The sequence below is a fragment of the Rhyacophila brunnea genome, unplaced genomic scaffold, assembly GCF_057557595.1.
Source record: "Rhyacophila brunnea isolate RB1 unplaced genomic scaffold, BYU_Rbru_1.0 scaffold_3, whole genome shotgun sequence".
NCBI classification, from domain to species: domain Eukaryota; kingdom Metazoa; phylum Arthropoda; class Insecta; order Trichoptera; family Rhyacophilidae; genus Rhyacophila; species Rhyacophila brunnea.
In genome coordinates this window covers 42,289,633-42,311,452 of record NW_028232965.1, presented here as the reverse complement: position 1 = coordinate 42,311,452, position 21,820 = coordinate 42,289,633, and the positions used below count along the sequence as shown (strand labels likewise).

Sequence of the window (21,820 nt, the reverse complement as noted above, 5' to 3'; positions counted from 1 at the left end):
TATACAAAAACAGTTTCACAAGATACATCAGAAAATTTTCAATATTTTTAGTAAATATCTTTGCATTTGTATACCTGTAAATATACAGAAGAAAGTACATTTAAGTGACTGAAATGATGATTTCAAATATGAAGATATTACAAGGGCAAGATGTTGATGGTATTATTAGGAATACAAGCCGAGTATCAATAGATTTTTGTAGTATATGAAAAAACTGTATACGAAAAAATATAATTATTAGATATGCCTAGAAAATGTTACAGATATAATTATGTTTTTCTTAAAGAGGAAAATGCCTGGAGGACTAGATTTTCATATATTTTCAGTTTACAAGTATACTTGATTTTAATTTGGAAAAATGTGATGTCGGTTAATTAAATAAATAACATTCTATATTGAACTACGTGTTGTAGTCCACCATACATTATTTTCCACTAAACATTTATTACGTATTTCAAAATTTCACACATAACGTCATAGTTTGATTATATTTAAAATGTTATAATATATGTATACAAATCACTATTTTGAAATTAATTTGAATTCAGAAAAACACAAAAATTTTATTACATTTTCAGGTCGCAAGAAAAATTTACTTACTACATTTTTAGGTACATGGAATTTTTAACATTTGATTTGACACACCTGTATGATTTATATAAGAAAATATATAGTACACATTACGTTTTTATTCATATAAAAAGCACATGTAGATTAAATACGATAATTCTCTTATACTTAAATATTAGTAGTACAAATTTTTATCGTGAAAAATTATAACATATATAAAATCTTGGAATGTTTAAAATAGTTATTATAATATATTAATATTATAAGGCAAATAGAATTATTAGCAATATTACTCAATGGCAAGGATATATTCAGGCAGCTTTATGGCAAGATTTATTTCAATAATTATATGAACTTTGCATACAAAAAATCTTACATAAAAAAAATATTATGGATGATTTATTTATTTAAAATCTGAACTATTTCTATTTAAAAAGTTAAATACATTTTAATACTGTTGTTAATCATTAGTGATATCTCATAAAAGCTTCATTAAATAATTATTTTTTATTTCATAAATTCTTAAAAATACAATATTTTAATAAAGACATTTTTATTTACATTTTAAATACTAAAATTATAGCAGCAGGGCAATATCATAGTTTTTTTTCTGCTGCTTTTATAGGTTTTCAATATAGTATTAATTGCAGGTAGAATTTTCATTAATTTTTCATTTATTAACATTGAAACGTGTCCACGTAGAAACTATTATATATGAGTGGTCTGCTGTCAAAGGTTGAATTATCACATAATTATAGTATATTATATACGGCATTGTTCTATTATTGATTCTAAATTATACAATATTAAGTATATATAAAAATCCTTTTATCAATGAAAAAATACCATTGTATTAAAAACTTTCTCTACAGTCTTAAGTCAATAAATTATGTAACACGTACAAAGTTATTTTTTGTTAGCAAAATATATTTGACTATTTTTTTTATTAAGTTGAGGAAAAACAGTCACGACTGTAGTCTAAACATTATTTTTCATCTTTATTAAAGTTAATTTAATATTGCCTTTAAAAACATAATATTATAACATGAAACATACGTATATTTAAAAGATCAAAAAACATCCCGATAGAGACGAAAAATACACAACCCCGAAGGGTTATTTCCTTGAAGATCACAATTTATGGCTTCACCTCAGACCACAATAATAAACTCTAATGAAACAGCAATGTATAATTAAAATTGACTGTTTATATATTTAACTGTATATATTATTTGAATAAAAATATGATAGTTTCGCCAATATGATAGTTTCGCCAATATGATATGTACTATTTTTTATTGCGATATAGTACCCATTACACATTTAAATTATTTTGATTTCCAGAATTACATTTTTTTTCAGTAAGTTAATGTCTTATATATTACTGTTTCATTAAAGGCATTGGCCTGCATACAAAAGCGTGGTTAAAATTTCGCTTTGAAACAAAAACATTTGATTGTTTTTTTTCTAAACATTCGTTCCGATGACAATGTGAGCTCTCCACAATTGAATATCTCTAACACATTGATGAATCTAATTATACACTTTATAATACTGATCCCAAATATACAATAAATAGTAATAAAATAAGCATGTGGCTTAATTATATTATATAAAATTTAAATGCAATATAACTATTTTCATTGTCTGCTGTAAAATCTCAAGCCTCTTGTTATATTATAAATACTTGTAATCCTTAAACATAAAAGTTTCAGAAACCATAGAATAACAAAAGTAAAAAATGACTGCAAGTGTGTTTTTTTAGAAGATTTTTTGACGACAGCTAGCTATAAATGCGTTGAGATATACATTCATTATTATTATAACGTGAACATAGTTTTGAGTAAATATCTTATAAATTTTTGACATCGTTTAAGTTAATGTGTACGCATACGTTGTTTTTTTTCGATAGATCAGTGTTACCCGAACTGTGGTAGGTACTAAGTAGAATATTTTATCGTAAAAATATTCCTTTTATCTGCTGCTCAAAACAAATAGATCCTAGGAAAGCGCTCAGTAATAGCACGACAACAGATGAGATGAGCTGATATGTGTATGCATGATATTATTTGTTTTTGTATTTATGATTATGAAAATATCGATAATTTAACTATTTTATTTTTGAATTATTAATAACCATATCCTTGATTTTTCGGACAAGGTAATTGTTAGTAATTTTGAACAATCACAAACAACCAAGCTTTGAGAAAATTACATAAATATTGTGTTCTCATCGGGTCGAACCCAGAACTCTCGGGTGGAAAGCCAGTGCATTACGCACTGCATCACGAGAGCCGCTTATCTTTAACTATTGTAGTCAAATTGTAATACGACGATTAATAAAATGTCTCTAAAACGGGTACGAGCATATAATAATTTTGGGAAACACTGCGGCCTAATATTTTTGATAGTTTAAAGACTCATGATTAAATAGTTTCATAACCATAGCCAATCTTTTTTAGTAAGTATATCATTTTGTTATTCTATGGTCAGAAACACTTTCTTAAAATGCTGGCTCGATAACTAAAATGTAACCTTTGTTGTAAGTAATACTGTTGGAGAAATAGTAACTTAAATATGTGTTATAAATATGAAATGTTTTGGTACAATATTAATAATACGTGAATACGGCTTACTATAAATAAAATAAATTATTCAGGAGAAGTTATATTATCATGATGATTGGTAAATTGGGATCAATATCTTGTATACGAGTTGTAGCTGCTTTCTTTTGATGGTGTACTGTGAATCGACCTGAGGAAGAAAACATAGTATTTAATAAACAATATTCAATATGGCAGGAAATTTAAATTGAAATGAGTGTAGCATGAGAACATTTTATAAAGTGCAGCTTATATTAACAGACTTTGAAAGATGGTTTTAACCATTTCTCAACATATTGTACCCTTGGTCTGAATTAACTGTATTTTTTTTTCAGATGAGGGATACAAAACTTTAAAAAAATTAAACATACATATTAGAAAAAAAAATGGTCAATAGTTTGAGCGGTTTATTCAAATCCTACTTTTTTCTTATAAGTACCAGAATTTTTCTAATAGCAAATTATTAAATTGACAAATTAATGTCCTAGTTTTTTTCAATAATAATAATAAATTCATTTTTTTAAATTGTTTAACGATTCAGTAAAATTATCAAGTACATTTTCTTCATAGACACTCTTCAATACATAATATAACATTTAAATGCGTTATATACTATTGTTTTTTTTAATGTAACAATATGCATATTGTGGACACTCTAAAATAAATATATTCTGTCGTCGCTGTCACCGGTGCAAGGAAGTATAATTTTGTGGTAATGTTAAGATCTTCAAGTCTTCCATCCAATCCAAGCGTTGCCAGTAAGTGCACCAAGACACCACAAATTTTGTATTCACAGAAATTTTAGTAAGACATGACAGCCAATTAATTGAGTTATCACTTCACCGGGCGGTTATTGTGAATGGTAAAAAAACAGCCAATTGAAGTAAAGAGATCTCCATTGATCAAATCCTCGTTAATTATTAAAAGTTAAATAGTTATAAAATAATAGTAAAGAGTAAAAAAAAGTGTGTTCTTACTCTATGTGTTAGAGAGAGGCCGCTGCTAGAGAGCGAGGAATCGTGCTGTCTCCCTCCCCCTCACCGCCACAAGCACTGACTACATCTACAACAGGCAAGTGGAAAATATTTTTCAGTTATTGAGTTGGTACGTTTTCATTTTCCGCACCGAATATTTAAGTAACATCGTCACAAATACGATAAATATTAGGTGTTAAATCGTATATGGAAAATTTAATCTTCATATACAATACCAATTCGTTTACCTTGTCTTAAGGCATGATATAACGTGTTATTACATACAATGCCTTAAAACGTGGAGCAGGTACCTTAATTATTTTTTCAAGACTGAATACACAAGATTTATTTACTGATACATAACTTTGTAAAACTTAAAATCATACATTTTAGACATTTTTCTCAGACTTTTTACCGTTACGTCTTTGAGGCTTTTAAAAATTATATATAAGGAAACATAAAATAAATCTTGGCAATAATCATTTTTTAGAATCATTTTCAATTATTAATTCACATTTTGATGTCCTTGTCTGTATGTAGGTAGGTACTATTTATTATGTTTATACATAAGTACACTATAAATTTACTTATATACAGTATCGATAATAATATCATTTCAAAATATTTCATATTTAAAAGATAATGAATCCATACGGATTTCATTCTTTATTATAAATTCAACATTCATTCAAAAATAATTACTCTAGTTAGAATAATGAAAATAAAAATATGAAGTAAATTCATCAGTGACAATAAAAATAAACATAATTAAATTAAGTATACGTAGACATGAGTTATATTTTGGAACTGTATTTTTGATGAATTTTAAAATAAATGTAATATAAAAAAAATCTTTGATTATTTGTGTAAAAAAATGTAACACCATATCTACTTTCAATAGGATAGGTATTGTATTGAAATGTTTGCTATTTATTTTGTAAGATTATTTGTTAGTAAAATGCTCTTGTCTATTATTTCAGGTGTTATTATACTATTATTAAAAGTGAGGATTAAGTCAAGCATGTTAGGGATTGCAAAATGTCAGGGTGTCAAAATATTTTCTTTATTCAATGTTTTCAAAAAAATCTTTGTGTTTGTATTGTAATATGACAACAGAAAGATGGCACGCACGCCTCACACTTCTTGGAACGGAAGTATCTTGTTGCGAAAGTTAATTATATTTGGCTATTTTTTGTAGTGTATTTTCATTATTACCCCTGGGATATTAAGGAAAAGCATTAGGTATAGTAAAAACTTACTTTGTGAATGTGTCGTGAATGGATCTTTAGTATACATAAATATAGGAATTGTGTTTGATATTGCAAAATTATTTTCTGACGATTTTCTAATTGCCATTTTTTTAAATATATAATATGAACATATGTATTTTAGTGAGTGAAGTATATTATTGTTAGACTATTATATTTACACGTATTGTTTTCACTTCTAAATGACAATACTCTAAAGTATTATGTGTGTGAAAATAGTATAATATGTGGTCTTGTGTGACTAAAAACTGATATTTTTTGAGTTACTTAATTAACTTAATTTTTCTTTATTTACCGGTAAAGGAAATTGTAAAAGTAATTTTATGATCTTATCATAATCATTATTTCGATATTTTGAATTAAAAAATTAAGCTTAGAAATATATCATTAAAGCTATTCCTATCTCGAAATAACTAGCTTCCAATAGTTTATTTATATTGCTGTACCTATACATATTTTTTACAGAATCTTTTTTGTAAGTTGATAAAAGTATATGCTTAACCATATATTAAATACCTATATTTATATATTTGTAACAATTTAAAATATGACGTTAATAACAATATGTATCGAATATTTCACAAATTAAATACTTCACCACTACAAGACAGCTTTCTTGGAATATTGAGAAAAAATTAGACACGCTTTTCATAGGATTAGTGTCAAAACCGATTGTCGCTTGGTGCCAAAGTGGAATAAGCCCAAAACCGAGACTAACTTATTGACACATTCATAATTAAATTTCTCGTTCAACGCTCCTCTTCTTTTGAAATGATAAATTGGTCCCTGAAAGTGTTACATTTTGTTTTTAACTAAAGCTGTAAAAGTATCTACACGTGTGTTAACAATAATTAAATGGTAATTAGGACAGGTGATTTAGTAGGTACGTACGATTAAAAATAACGTAGTTAAATTTTGTCTTAGAACAAGTTAAATTAATTTGTCTTTGTTTCGTTTTTATCTAGTAATCTTATCGCTTATGAAATAAACCTACATATAAGTATACCTAATAGCAGAACAATTATGTGATATGCAAACAAAAAAAGAAAAACCTTAATTCTGAATGAAGAAATTATTCATTATGCTATCAGTATACGTCAAAACTTTTTTAGTATCTTGAAATTTTTCATCTGAGTAACCAAAACATGCTATCTACGATATAGGTACGGTGAATAAAAAAGAGTAGGTACTTATTCTATAGTAATCGTATCATTCAGTAAAGGTGTAATACTTGGCTTGGGAAACGGCTCACCTTTTCCATTAATGGCCAATGTAGGAGGCATCTTCAGTCCTAGAGTTGAGTATTTAAACCAAATGCCAACGAGGTACATCATTGACAGGATCGCAGAGTGATCATTGAGATAGTAGACAGTCACGCCGTACGGCACAATAATGCAACACGCACGTATTGCCTCCTCGTGTTTTCTGTCCTCCTGGTATTTATTTGCCCGGCCGCCGGGTATCAGGCTACTATAACCGCACAGGCAGTTAGCGAAATACTATCCGGGTTTTGACAATCACGCGCGCGTTATTAACCACTCCTTATTACAGTGTGTGTAATACTTCGGTTAACGGTCCGCCGATCGAGGGAGATGAAGAAATATGCGCATGACGAACATCTTCGTATGGAAATGTTACTTTTTCTTTTAACATACGAGCTTGATCGGTCTTAATTGACCTCTAACCGTACGCGATGTTAACAATTTCACCAATAACAATAATAGATACATCACATACATAAACATTATTGTTTTTGTCCACCTATAGCGATCTCGGATTCAACAATATAAGGGATTGTACGCTCAACCCGCCTCAAGCTTTTAACGTAGATTACGTGTAGTTACAAAACCTATGTCAAAAAATTGTAACGCCGTGATATCACACAAATCTGTAAACATGTACTTTACAAACGATATTTTTGTGCGATCTTCGAAACTGTCCCGAACCGAAATCTAGCACTCCGCCTCTAGTCCACTAGTATAGTAAGCGCAGACACAAACCAAAATACCTAGAATAATAAAACTAAAACCTATTCTATTTAAGTCATATATATTAGCAAAAAATAAAACATATTAGGTATTATTATACTGCTGACAGTAACATGCCTGCGTTTTTATGTCTAAAATAAAATTCTATGCAATCAAGCGACATTTAAATATACAATCATTATTGTGTATATCAAATTATATAATGTTATGTTTAATTATTAATAATTTTAAGTATATATAATAAGTATATACACATACCTATATATTGATCGATTTCAAAGTTTATGAAAAAGTAGTTACTTCAATTTTATTGTACACAAAGTACATAAATTTTTAAATATTTGAAGTTTTGAATAATAATTGTCTTAGCTTAGCAAAAACGAATGTAGTATATTTATCAAAAATATATATTTACCGCTTATGAAACTATTTAAAATACCTAACTAATAGATATCTACAATTAATACGTATGTAACAACAAAATATTATGAAACCGTAAGCGATTTTAAAATGAAAAGTTGTGGAAAAGTAATCGTTTGCATTGTAGAATTGATTTTAAATAAACATATGGCATTTAAAAATCAACTCTATGTTTATTTCATTAAAAAGCCGTGATAGTAAATATGGAAAGTTTTGAAAGAGAAAATTTCAAAAAATAACAATATTGTATTTCCGTTGTAAACTTTCTTAGAGTAATGCTATTGATGATTAATGAATCATATTTAAGTCTGAAAAGACACTGCAATTATTTAGAGGTAGGTACTTTTAAAAAACAAAAATAATAATAATATTTTAAAGTGTTTGTATGTAAATTAAAAAATAATAATTCATTGTATTACTTAATTAATTTGTGTACCATGTGCAAACATAGTATATGTGGCTCCCTACATTATTCAGCCAGATGAATGAATCGGTAGAAACAAACGCGATTGGCACTCGAACCAGTGATCTGGAAGAAGCTTGACTATGACAGAAACCACTGGCCCACGCGACCTGCCTTGCAGACCGCACCGTTCACCTTGTAACACTAATGTTAATCAAAGTAATTCGCCTAACCCCTGCAGACATGTTGTCGCAAAGCGTGTGAACATTGCGAATTAACGCGAGCCATTATTGTAAAGCGCATTTTTTTGATTGAACCAATGATTAATTATTATTCGAATGCAAAATGTAGTTACATTGTTTTTTCATATAGACATGGATTTAATGACACGATTTAGTATAGATAATAGTCATAAGGATTTTTTTTTTACTAAATGGCAGTATGAGACAAATTGCAATTTAACAGGAGAGCAACATAAAATAATAAATGTTAACAAACTTCGTCATATATTTTTCATTGCCTATCCTACAAAAAGGTTTTTAATAGATTTCTTATACAATCTAACCTCACAAATATATAAATTATTTTTGCCAGCATTGAATAAGTAACTTCGGCATTTATTTTTTGAAAGAAATAATTATTGGAAAAATATTAAATTGCCATGATTCTACTAAGTCAAACATTAGGGCCTCCATAAAGTATCGGTTAATTGAAGACCGTTTTATAAAGAAATTATGCCGTTCGCCGAATACATTGGCTTTTTACTTTGAATAAAAGATATATTGAAAAACCAACATGTACATTTCCTGGCCCGGGGTTCGCACCCATGACGCGTAAAAAACGGATGCTCTGCTAATACTAAACCGCGTTGATTGCTTTATATTTCATTTTGTTGGTAGGTTTATTTTAATAATATTACGCCTATTTATTACATTTTAATTATTAATTAACTTGGGATTTCAAATATCATAATACGATGAGAACCACAAAGTAAATAATTTGCTGATAAGGAATGTTATTTTTTTTTAATATCTTCATTCCATTTTCTTTTTATTTTTATTATATCTATTGAAATCTTTATAATTAAATTATATTTTAATGAGATAATAAATTATTAAAGCTTGTTAGTTTTCTAGTATTAAAAAATAATAATTAATTAATTAAATATTTTTTTTAATGTATTGTCAACTATGTAATTAATTATGTATGTATGAATAAAGTGTAGAGTATGTAATGTAAAGTATTTGTTATACATTTGGAAATGGTACCGAAGCGAGGACAGGGGGTGAAAGCGAGTGGTGGAAGTGGAAGAGGGGCTGAGGTACTGACCTGTGCTGGCGCAAGTTGTCCTGCCGCTTGAAAGTCTTCCCACAGACCTCGCAGGAGTAGGTCAGCTCGGGGCTCTTGTGCGTGCGCTCGTGGATCATCAGATTATAGCTCTTGGTAAAGCGGCGCTGGCAGTATTTGCAGATGAATTCGCACTTGGCGCGCATCTTTCTCCGGAAGTCCCTCGTCCGGTCCTCGTTCTCTATTTGCATGATGGCAAACATGGTGACGGCGGTGGGTGGCGCCTCCAACTGAACGCGACGCCCCGGCGCGGCTTATATCCTCTCGGCTGCCTTATCTCAGTGACAGCGCCGACAATCGACGCTAATCCCTTTACGGCTCGATAGCGAGCAGCCGCGCGATTCGCCGGTATCCCCCGACGCAGTTTCACTTTCTCGTAGAGCCTCGTAGACCTTCGGGATCGGCCTTGGGTCGTCTTGGCGAGGCTTAGGTGCTTCCGCGGCGGCGATCTGCAACACAATGAAGGATCAGTAAGAAGAATGTTTGCGTGAGTTGCGAGTTGTGACAGAGGCTGGTGAGTGTGCGCGATTGCGCTCACGGATCCCCGCGAGTGGTTGCGCCCCGTTACTCGTCACGCCGAGGAAAGTCGGCCACCAGCGTTCCGCCCTTTACGTCATTGGCGGAACAAACATTTCCCGAACTATTTGTAAACAATATTTCCGGAAAAATTCTATACTTTTAGTATTATCGCCAATAAAGTGAAACGTGATTCTGACCATATTATATTATATTTAAAATTAAATAAATAAATCACTAATAGCACTAACAATCATACTATTGCAACTATTAAGCAAAATAATGGTTCATTCTAAGCAATAATTTATCAGATATTATCCGTTTGTACCATTTGTTTTTTTATATGTTATATGTTTTATGTTTCAAATCATATTTCAAACGTCTTGAATTTGTAATACATACTATTATGTATATATGTCAAGTGTAATTGTTTATTCGTAGTAAATCATATTAAACATAATTACATAATTTAGGTACCAACAAGAAGATTGAGGTTATTTAGGGGTCCCTACATGGGTAAAAAAAATTGAATAAACCTGCTTCAAATAACCTACATTGTATATGCCTAATTGACTGGGAAAAACATTATACTCGTATTTACCGTCAAAAAATATATATGTTGCATAAATTAAATAATTTTAAATTCCACCGATCACACCTGCTTTGCTAAGTTCAAATAAATTCCTAATTAATTTTGATTAGTTGTTCAACAAGAAAGAAAATTAACCCATAACAAACAGTTTAAATAATTGATTTTGAATTGTTGATAATGTTGGTATGTAATATGAATAGTATATACCAGTGGCGAAGGATGGGGGTAGGCCTTTACGATCCACCATAAATAGTGCACACTAAACTTTGTCAGTCAGACGTAATTGTTTTCATTTAAATAAGACTGCAATTTACAGATGGTGTTGATTAATTTTTAAAATTCGACTAAGCCTTGCAAAAACCAAGCCATAATAGATAATAGCAAAAAAATACTTGCCTATATATAAAATATCTAAAATTATGCAATTAAATTATACATAACTTTAAATGTTTTATAGAAAAAAAAAAATTTTATATATTATAGTTTGGTTCAGGCAGGGCTTAACGAATTTTAAAAAATGTATTCTCAATTCAACGAAAACAAATACGTATAAATGATTAGTAAGTGTGCAGATTATCGTGTCGCCTAAAATATATCAAAAGTATCATGGTTTGGTTTAGGCAGGGTTTAATTGATTTTTAAAAACTAACCATTACCGTCTGAAAAGTGTGGTCTTAGTTCAATAAAAACAAATACGTATGACTAACAACGTTTAATATCAACTATTTATGACGGATCTTAACAGCCTACCTCCACCCTTTGCTACTGGTATACACCTAATTTTAGATTTATATGTTCAATTAAATTTTTAACTTTATTTAGTGAAAATTTGCAGTAATGCGATAAACGGTAAGTAATATGTCGTGGCGCATACTGGTTTACCTGAGTATGAAAAATCGTTACTCGAATATAAGCCAAACAATCGCTTCGTCGAAACATCGGTTAACTAAAAGTTTACATGCTCAGATGTTTAAGACGCCACAAGGAACTGTTACACACCAACCGATTCATTGAAGATTGCTTTTAACCCGCTTTCGACTGCACCCAAAACCATTTGGTAATAATATTAACCTTTTACCGCAATATGACATTGATACCTATTATTAGTCATAATAGGAGAAGATGGTATTTACTTTCTTTTGGATCATTTTTTGCGGTTAATATATTATCTATTGTAGTACATACATATGACAGCATTATTTCCTCTCTGAGTACTTTTACGAATAGCCTACATATTTACATTCATTCTAAAATTTACATTGCATTATATATATTGTATTTGTTGACATACCTATTGTAGATATAATATAATGGCGCATTTTCCAAATAAACTGCAATAGGTACTTTCATATGATATGTAGTGGTGATTTAAGATACATAAATATTATTATTTTAGGACCAAAGCTGTGATCAAGTTAAAACCGGCATATGATAAAAATAAACTTTCTCTCGATACACCTAATCGAGTATCGGTATGGATATAAATAAAAATGATTTCAAATAAAACACATTTTTTTCTCTAGAGAAATTGAGTTGCCTAGAGTCATAACTCACATATTCCAAAAATCGAGTTTTGAGATAATCGCAAAAAAACAACCAGAGCATTGTTTTTTTGTAATTAGACGAAAGGTATTGATCTCCCTTGAATATTAATGAGTGAGTGAGTCGATTTAATTTTTTTTTAAATATATATTATAATACACATAAGGTTGCAGATACACAGCACACTATGAAAAATATAACTCCCTGATTGGTTAGAAAGACCTTGATGACAGAACTCACATTATTCGTTTCAATTTTTTATTTTTTTTAAATATAGAAACCATTGTTTATGTTTTAGGTACGTATTATTAATTTTAAATATTTTTTTTATATAAATCATCAGTAAACTGTATTAAATTGCATATTGCATCGTCACTAGATTCATCTAACTCTAGTAGGCACTTCATCTAAATTCTATAGCACCAACTGTATCGAATTTCTAAAAGAAAACATGTCTCTTTTATCTTAACTCATAATATTATTTATTGTTTATTATTTTAATTCGAAATAACCGTTTTTGTTAATTTGATTTAAAAATAATGTATGCAAATGGCGTGTAATGCCCATAATAACAGTTTACCTCAAAAAAAAATTGATTTTAAAACATGCTGAAATTGAGCTATAAAAAATTCATCGAGCAATAATTTAATATTCATATAACCATTACCTAAAGCTTTAAATAAAGCTGTGTTTCTATTCAAATTCAGAATTAAATTGTATTTTAAACGTAAATATTTCATTAGGGTACTATAAGGTTTTATTGGATAATAATATGAAGTTATAGAACACGTAGGGTTAAACAAGTAAAAATCACTTAGCCGCACATACAGTGGGAACCTGGCTGCCAGTAAACGGTTTAACATTAAACGCGGTGAAAAAGAAAGCTGCGCACCTCACATCACGCGCTACGTGATGCAGGGATGACTGCCTACCGGTAAAGACGACACCTCCTCGTGGCTCATCTTCGCCTGATACTCTAGTATTACAGTGTTCCGGAAAACAATGTATACTCTATCTATCAGATGCGGAGAGATTCACAAGCTTACAAAACACATATTATGTACCTACTCAAAGCCATAATAAAGAAAATAAAAACTGTTACATTACAAAACAATAATTATTTATTATCTGTTCACCACTTTCTTTCGCCATAAATAACGTTTAAGAATACAGATTTAAATTTTTTCCTTAAAAATTAAAAAAAATTTAAATTTCCGTAAATAGGAAATGGGATAACTGGACGCCAGGACAATTGGACGCCGCACTGTCGTAGATACGTAGGTATACAGAACGTAGACGAGGAATTTTAATCAGTTTCTATCTACTACTTAGTAGTTTTAATTCATTTTACTCTTAACATAATGTTTTTTATTGCGGATTGAGAATTACCATGCCTAAGGCTTAATATAAAAATAAAAAAACTCTTTTTTTCGTTGGAACTTAAACATATGCACGATTAAATCATTATTTACGTGTGCATATTTAAATTCTCACCAACTATTAAATCATAATATAATAATATAAATATAAATAATGATATTAAATATATTTGTTAAAAGTACCTAACGTCTATTTATTTTTTTAGAATTTCGTGGCGTCCAGTTGTCCCCTCGCCAAATCGTCCTAGACCCCAGTAAATACATAATTAAAATGTAACTTTATTTACCCGCAGCGGTGGATTTCCCTTAAATATCGTGATATATATTGTGATAATTATCTAAATGGATGTATTTTGGACCAGTGATGATCACGAAACTAACATTTCTTGGTTCTTGTCGATTTACAGGAACCAGCGGCAAACAAATTTTAAAAATAGCTGACATACTGGAATATTTGTAAGATTGGGATAGTTTCAGTTATGTCAGGTTAGGTTAGGTTTTCATTCTTGAATTCATGAATTTCGCCAAAATCGGCTATGAAAATTAGCGCACCCTGGCTTCCTGTAAATGAACTTGTAACCATTTTTTTTTAATAATTTAAGTAAATAGGATGTAGGTTCTACATCCTTGTCTACTTCTACTTGTCACTTTGTCGAGCAGATTTTTATGATATAAATAAAGTGTTAAAAACATTCACCGTTTTAGAAACATCATGAATTTAAACAGTATCTATCTACTTACAAAAATACAAAAAGCTTGAGGAAAATGTCTACGAGCTAATTCTTGCAAGTAGTTTTCAATTATAGATTTAAAGAAGCACACGTGTAGAAAGTTATCTCTCTAAACCCAATTGATTTCTTCTATTCATATTTTATAACAAAGTATTGCAATGACAGTTACTATTAACATATTATGATACATTAGCACCCACATAAAGAAAAAATATTTCTTTAAAAATTATCCTCGTTCATTATATTGCTATGTTGATTGGCTTTCGCGACAAATTTGACAGTTTGATAAGAATTCTAAGAACAATAAAAGCCTGAGAACATTTTGACAAAATGAAGTGGTTTGACATCAAGCTGATTAAATCTTTTGACAGATTTTTTGGATTATTAAGTGGCACAACGCTAACTATAGTAGCTGTTAGATACTTAATTATACACCACCTTCATTTCATCATTAAATCATTCAAAATTATCAACACATGCTATACGATTTTCTAATCAAACATTTATTTACACTGGTCAATTTAAATAAAACTCCATTTTGGTTTAAGTCAACAACTTTTCTTTCGCTTTTCTCATGTCAAATGAGTTCAATATTATGAGTTTTATACATAAGGTTTATAAAAGGTCGATGAATCCACTACCACGAATTAAAATAAGTTTGAAGCTCTTCATTTCTAGTCAATGCAAACCTTTCGGTATATACTTTTGTTATATCTAGATAATTATATACACATATATTCTATGGAATTACATATAAAGAACATTATTTAAATGAATCCAAAATTCCATGACACAATATTTGAAGACAGTTTTTCTATCGTGACATATCGTTTGTATGCGTAATTGTGGTAATCAAGGCGTGCCGCTGGTATACTCATATAAATATCATGTATAAAAATAAGTTTGTCACTTGGTATTCATCACATAATATAAACATTTTCTTCCTCTCAATAATTATAATTTACTCTATTTATTTTCCATATTATTTATAGATTTTTTCCTCCACCACATAATATTGACAATTATTGACATTACATATAAATTCAAACGTACATTTTGGTGCTCATACTAGAAAAAGCTCACCATGTGAAAAAAAAACACGTGTCATAATATCATAACGTGTTTTTATGGGTTGAATAGGTGTACCAAGTGATAAACCAAACATGTTGAAAAAAACTTTCTTGTATAAACGTGGAGCCTGACCATAATATTATTAAGTTAAGATTTAAAATGACCACTAATATTCACGCAAACTCTTAAAATAATGCGATCATTATATACCTAAATCATCATGAATTTACCACTAAAGATACTTAATTTTATTAATGAAAATTTTTAACCTGCTAATTAGAATGTGTTCTCCGCGACACATAATAATCATCACTCATCACTACTAACTCGTATCACTCACAGTATGGACGAAATTAAACTAACCTTAATGGGCGAGTTCTAAAATTAAATTAGTTTGCATACGCTAACAAAGTGCTAAGTAATTTCCTTAAGTCGTCAGTATTTCTGAAAAATCACACACAGTGGAAATATCCGTTTCTAAACGTAAGTAAATAAACATAGAACGGAACAAATCGATGATGTATTTTTTTAAAACCCGTTCTGACGTCACGCGCGATGACGTCGACAGGAAATAACGCGTGGCGATAATATATGATTAGTCCGTAGTAAATCCGCGGAATGTGATTCACCTGTCAATATTGCGATTGGCTATAAGTGCATATCTCAATAATTTGTAATCAATATTAATCAGCTTTATTATTTATATATTTTTATATCGTGGAAGTAGGGAGTCATAATACTAGTAATTTCATGGAGGCCGTTTGTATCAAGCGGTCACTACTGTTGTCTCGAATGGAGAACTGCTTCAATAACATCACATAGAGCTGTAGATAAAAATTGAGCTTATATATTCTTTTACATATGGAATTTGTAGTCATCAATACATAAGTGAACTGTACCGATTATCTACTGTAGGGTTTCGCAAACTTTTTCTGCAATGGAACACTTCGCAAAACCCGGAAATTTTTACGGAACAGTTCGCTTATTTTTTAGGTTGGGTAATTCCTACTAATAAAAATTAAAAAAAATGTTAATAAAACACATTGTTTAATTAGTAATTATTTTTTAAATATAAAACTATAATATAATATAAACATAAAAATATGAATAGGTAAATAAAGCACTTGTGTAATGACTTTAATGATTTTGTGTCCTTGAATTGGATATCTTCTTGATATCAGGCACAATATTGGTAAGTTGCATTCTAATAATATTAGAGCTACACTCAATGACATTATTAATGTCATTGGCTACACCAGATATCTGGTGTAGCGTCGAGCCTGTTCCTGCACTTTGACTTCGTTGCAGCATGAGAACGGTGTGAGAAAAGATGGTCCTTCGCCTGTACCTAGATATTTGACTTCATAAACATCAATGGAGATTGATCATCACTCGCATTCCAATATGAAGTAGATTCTTTACTTATTTTAGTTTTACTTATTTTACTTCTATTTAGTAGAAGATCTTTAAATATGTTGCAGTGTATAAAACCTTTCCAAATTATCGCAGAACACCTATTCAGGTTCCGATGATGTTCCGCGGAACATAGTTTGGGAAACCCTGATCTACTGGATAGTTTTTGTTAAAAAAATCAATTAACAATACTAATTGACGTTATTTATCAATGAAAATTTGTATAAATACCTACATGTTAAGAAATTAGTTTTATATTATATTGTAATATATCACCTAATATAAAAGTAAACAAGAAACTTAGATTTTCTGTAGATTTTAAAAGAATGTGTAGAAAAAAATATCCTATTGAAAATATACCTATTATTAGGCACAAAAAATAAAATAATATGTTACCAATAGTAATTATTTATACTTATATTGAAAAAAATGTTTCATTTATAAAACAGATAATATTTGAAAAATAGTCTGTTTTCATCATTTCTCACAACAGTTATGTATATGGATTTTGGCAAGGCATGCTGCTACTCACCCAATAACAAAAATGTTATAAAACCTTTACTAGATGACTTTGCCCACTTCTACATCACGTCGACTAACGTCGAGTTTCCAGTATTAGAAACCCACTCCATACATAATCGGTACAGCTTTCCTATTGGTATTAAAAATCCTTAGCATCTACCATACGGTTAACATATCACTAGAAATAGATATATAATAGAGGTAAATAAAATACCTACTCACAACTACATTAAAAGATCAATTTGTCTAAAATTGAGAGTATTTAGGTAGGTACATCAAAGATATCTCAAGTCTTCGCTTACGAAACATATTAAGTACTACCTTCTGTTAATGATAATATATGTAGCTAAATTACTCTGTATTAATTATTATCATTAATTATCTCGTGTTCTATGTATATAATCATAGTAAACTGTATCCACATAATATAATAATTTATTAATTATACCCACTTTCGCGTAAGTTTTATTTTTTTAAAGTGTGTCCTTAGTATGTAGTTTTAAGTACCTATGTATCTAAATACAACACAAAGGCAAATAACCATACAATTTGACATTTCACGTACCGAGTCGCGTCGTAAGCAAATAGTTATAGGTACCTACAAGAAATCGAATTCAACAGGGCTGAAGCAGGGAAATAATTGATATACAGTAGTGAGAAAAATATATAATTTAGGTTTATTGTAGGTTTCAACTAATTGTAAAATCTTCGACGTTTTACTATTTTCAATATACCTATATACAGTAGCGCACCCAGGGGGGGGGGCAAGGGGCCCTGGCACCCCCCAAAAATGAAAATTATCAAAATGATTTTAAACATTGAAATTATTGAAAGCCAATAAACTATACCTTTGGGCTAAGACAAATAAAGACATGGCAAAAAAATGATTTGTAATAATTCTCCAGATTTTCCAGGCACCCTTTTTAGAAAAATTTCTTAGATTTTAATTTCCAACACAAAATTTTCAAAACACTAATGTCAGGTTTTTTTAGAAACACAATCCCTAATCGAACTGTCAAAAAATTCTCGGTGTCCACCCGAATTCCGAAGTGGTGTAGGTCGTGGCTGGGGAGGGCTGGCAGAGCTCTAGCCTGGGGGCCCGGGCTGTGGGGGGCCCGGCGTGTCAGGTTGACCAGATAAGCGAGATAAACACACATCATAAATTAGCTTTAATAGTAAAAAAAGTCGCCTGCGGCGCTATTATACTTCATGGCCATGAACATTTTCAATTACTTATATAATTGTGCAATATATTTCTTGATTATTATGTGTCGATACTCGACAGCTCCATTATTAAAGTAGATGTATTAAAAATCGCCAATAATTCACTGTATAAGTACTCTTAATTTGAACTGAAACACAATTTGAAGAACGTTAATGTAGTGTTTCACACTGCCTTTAATCTTAGCGGTAGGTAGGAGGCCCGCCAAATATCGTAGCCTGAGGACCCGTTTCAGAATGTGGGGACCATGGTGTAGGTACACCGAGTACAATAGACAAAAGACCGATAAACGAGAAATTAGGCTGTGAAGAAGAAAAAGATCTTATGGGACTAATTTACATTCTCCTGCTTGGGCCCCTCCCAATATTAAATCCTGGGTGCGCCACTGCCTATATATATATATATATATTGACCATGTCCGATCCTAATAGGATCATATGGGCCTCCACAGAGTAGAGGTTTGTATTAACAGAATTTGTTTTTTACGAGAAATGGATGTCAGCCACTTGCTCAACCTATTAGGTCCATACCCCGACTCACACACAAATTGAAAAATAATATGTGTACTTGCCAGACCCAGGATTCGAACCTGAGACCCATGGCGCAATATACCTACTCGCAGCACAATATACCTACTCGATTGTTAATAATAAATATCTCAAAGAAAATCAGAAATAATTTAATTTGTCTTGCATTGTTTCTAATTAATACTTACTTTTGTGGATTCTGTGTTTTATACAATTTTAGATTCAGTTTAATTACCAAAGATTGTGAAATATACCAGTTAGCTCATATGCCTACCATGAACGATCAAAAATTGACATATTATATGATACCCAATCTATATAGTAAAACATAGGATAAGAACAACTCCAAATAATCGCTAATTATTACTAGAAAAACGAATGAAATAATCTGTTGGAGAAAGCCATTTTGAAAGACAATGTGACATTGAAATGTGCCTTTTTAAATTTCAATTTCAATTTCAATTTATTTATTTTACATATTGTGGACAATACAAATTATAAGTTTACGTTCACAACATGACATTTAGAAACAAATTTATATTTTTTTTACAAATACGCCTCTATCACGCGTTGCTGTTATGACAGATACGTCACTGAGAAGTCTTTTATATGCGACTACAGCGACTTCGTGCTATCGGACAGTAGTAATTAATACTTTACATTTTACGGTATAGAATAGGTTAAATAAATCCTTATTTTGACTCTGTTTACAAAGACATTCATTTGAATCCCATGATCTCTTCAGGACTTTACTCATGGCAAACAAGATATCGTTGAAAATCCTCAGCGATTTACGGCAAACCTCTTTTGTTGTCACCAAGTAAAGCAAACATCAAGAGTGGAGAAAAATCTAGCGGCACCTTTCAACGCTTAAGCCGGTTTTATTGCTGATTTTAGAGCGATATGTCGTCAAAGTAAACTGCGCCTGACAGATTGTTGGTTGATGATTGCCACAGTGATTGTGAAAACTACGCGCCTAAACAACGCAGTGAAGCCGTACATTTTTATGTCATTGCTCAATTACTTAATTAATTAATGATTTAATCCATCACGTTAAAACAATTAGTGTAGTTGACTAACTATTTTAACTCATTTAGGTACCTATCTGCGAAGAGAAGCTGTTAAACTAAAACTAGATAAACCTAGTTAGTTAAAATTTCCTGTCGCATCTCTTACATCCTTTACTTAGGATATACCCAGTGATGGGCGTAGGGACGTCGAGACCCGAGGCATTGACTGATTTTTAGAAAAATGAAACCATATTTTCCAATACAAACGTACTTCATAAAAAAATCAATGTAGTTCTCTCCTAGTATCACATCCTGTGACTAAAATGATTTTGTTCTAAGTTGGTAGGTACTTAAATTTAGTCATATTTTATACACTTTCTGATAAATAGGTACGCATATTTTTAAGATTTTGGTTTAATTTAATAATTGTATGACTGTTTTAAAAATTAAACGAATGGATTGCATCATCTGCGTCAAAGAAAATGATGGCCGGGTATACCGTGGCTTAACTAACGTTAGTCGGCAGTTAGTTAAACTTTAATTATGTTATAACTGCAGTGTAGAATGGTATAACTTCATTATAATAATGAAACAATGTAATTGAATATAACTATACCAAGATAGAGCATTTCGATTTTCACAGTTTTTATGTACTTATGTGTAGAATGTTAGGTCCAGTTTTTAATCTAAACACAACACATGCTAGCGTGTTATGCTTCTAATTGTATTTGCAGATTCCAATGACCCGGGTTAAGCGAGAGTCTTCACGAATAAATGCGATTCTTAATTGCCTTTCGTTTTTACGAGAAATATAAGTTAGCCACTTACTCAAACTGTTAGGTCCATACTCTGGGTGCAAACACACATTGAAAAATAACATGTGAATTTGCCAAGCCCCGGATCGAACTCAAAATTCGCGTCTACCTGCTCGCTTATCGGGGGCAACGCAATACAATGTACATACCTACATACTAATAATTATTATAAATTGTCTTGATAGGATTTTTGTCTAGGACAACATGTTTTTAACATTGATTTTTTTAGTTAGAAATAGCAGTTATATACATAAGTTGTTAATATGTTATATACTAACATAACATTTGTATACCTAAGTAAGTAAACAATATCTATGTTCCCCTATAATAAAACAAAATAATAAGTATCTAATAAAGATATATCACAGGAGTGGTAGTTGTAAAAGTTTCATTATTTGATAATATCATAATTATACGTTTTAAAATAACTGCATGTTATATCAATTTGTTGCACGTTTGTGACAAGGATAAACTTTTCAGTTGAACCATTGTTAATTCCCCTTCGTATTAGAGCTGATAAAGAATATTTTTATTCCTACACCCCATCATTATTTATGACAATATATGGTGAACCAGTTTTTTTTTTCATTTTATTTTTTTATATAAAAATAAAAATATATATCCATATTCTTTTAAACACTACAACTGGCCATAAGGCCCAATGACATCACCTAGTGTAGTAAAAAAACATTATTGTAGTTAGTAATATACGTGAATCGACCACAAACACTCAGGCTTTAATAAAATTACATACCTACCTAATTATAATAAAATTCCTCACCGGGTCGAACCCGGAGCCCCAGGATGAAAGGCTACCGCTTTACGCACTGGACTACGAGGGTCACATGTTGGTACATATTATATGATGTAGGTATACACAGTTTTTTTACTATGAGGTTACTGTATT

General features: G+C 30.5%; 1 protein-coding gene across 1 annotated transcript in view; it reads right to left on the bottom strand.

Moving 5' to 3' along the window:
- Window positions 1–1,518: 1,518 nt before the first annotated feature.
- The window catches only part of drm (odd-skipped family member drumstick), a 59,432-nt gene continuing 39,130 nt past the window's right edge, over window positions 1,519–21,820 (bottom strand). Inside the window, exons 2-4 of the mRNA XM_085952070.1 lie at window positions 9,556–10,022; window positions 4,151–4,235; window positions 1,519–3,324 (exon numbers count right to left, since the gene is read on the bottom strand). Coding sequence (XP_085808196.1) covers window positions 4,211–4,235; window positions 9,556–9,776 — 246 coding nt within the window. The 5' untranslated portion in view covers window positions 9,777–10,022 and the 3' untranslated portion in view covers window positions 1,519–3,324; window positions 4,151–4,210. The remainder of the gene's footprint in view (window positions 3,325–4,150; window positions 4,236–9,555; window positions 10,023–21,820) is intronic.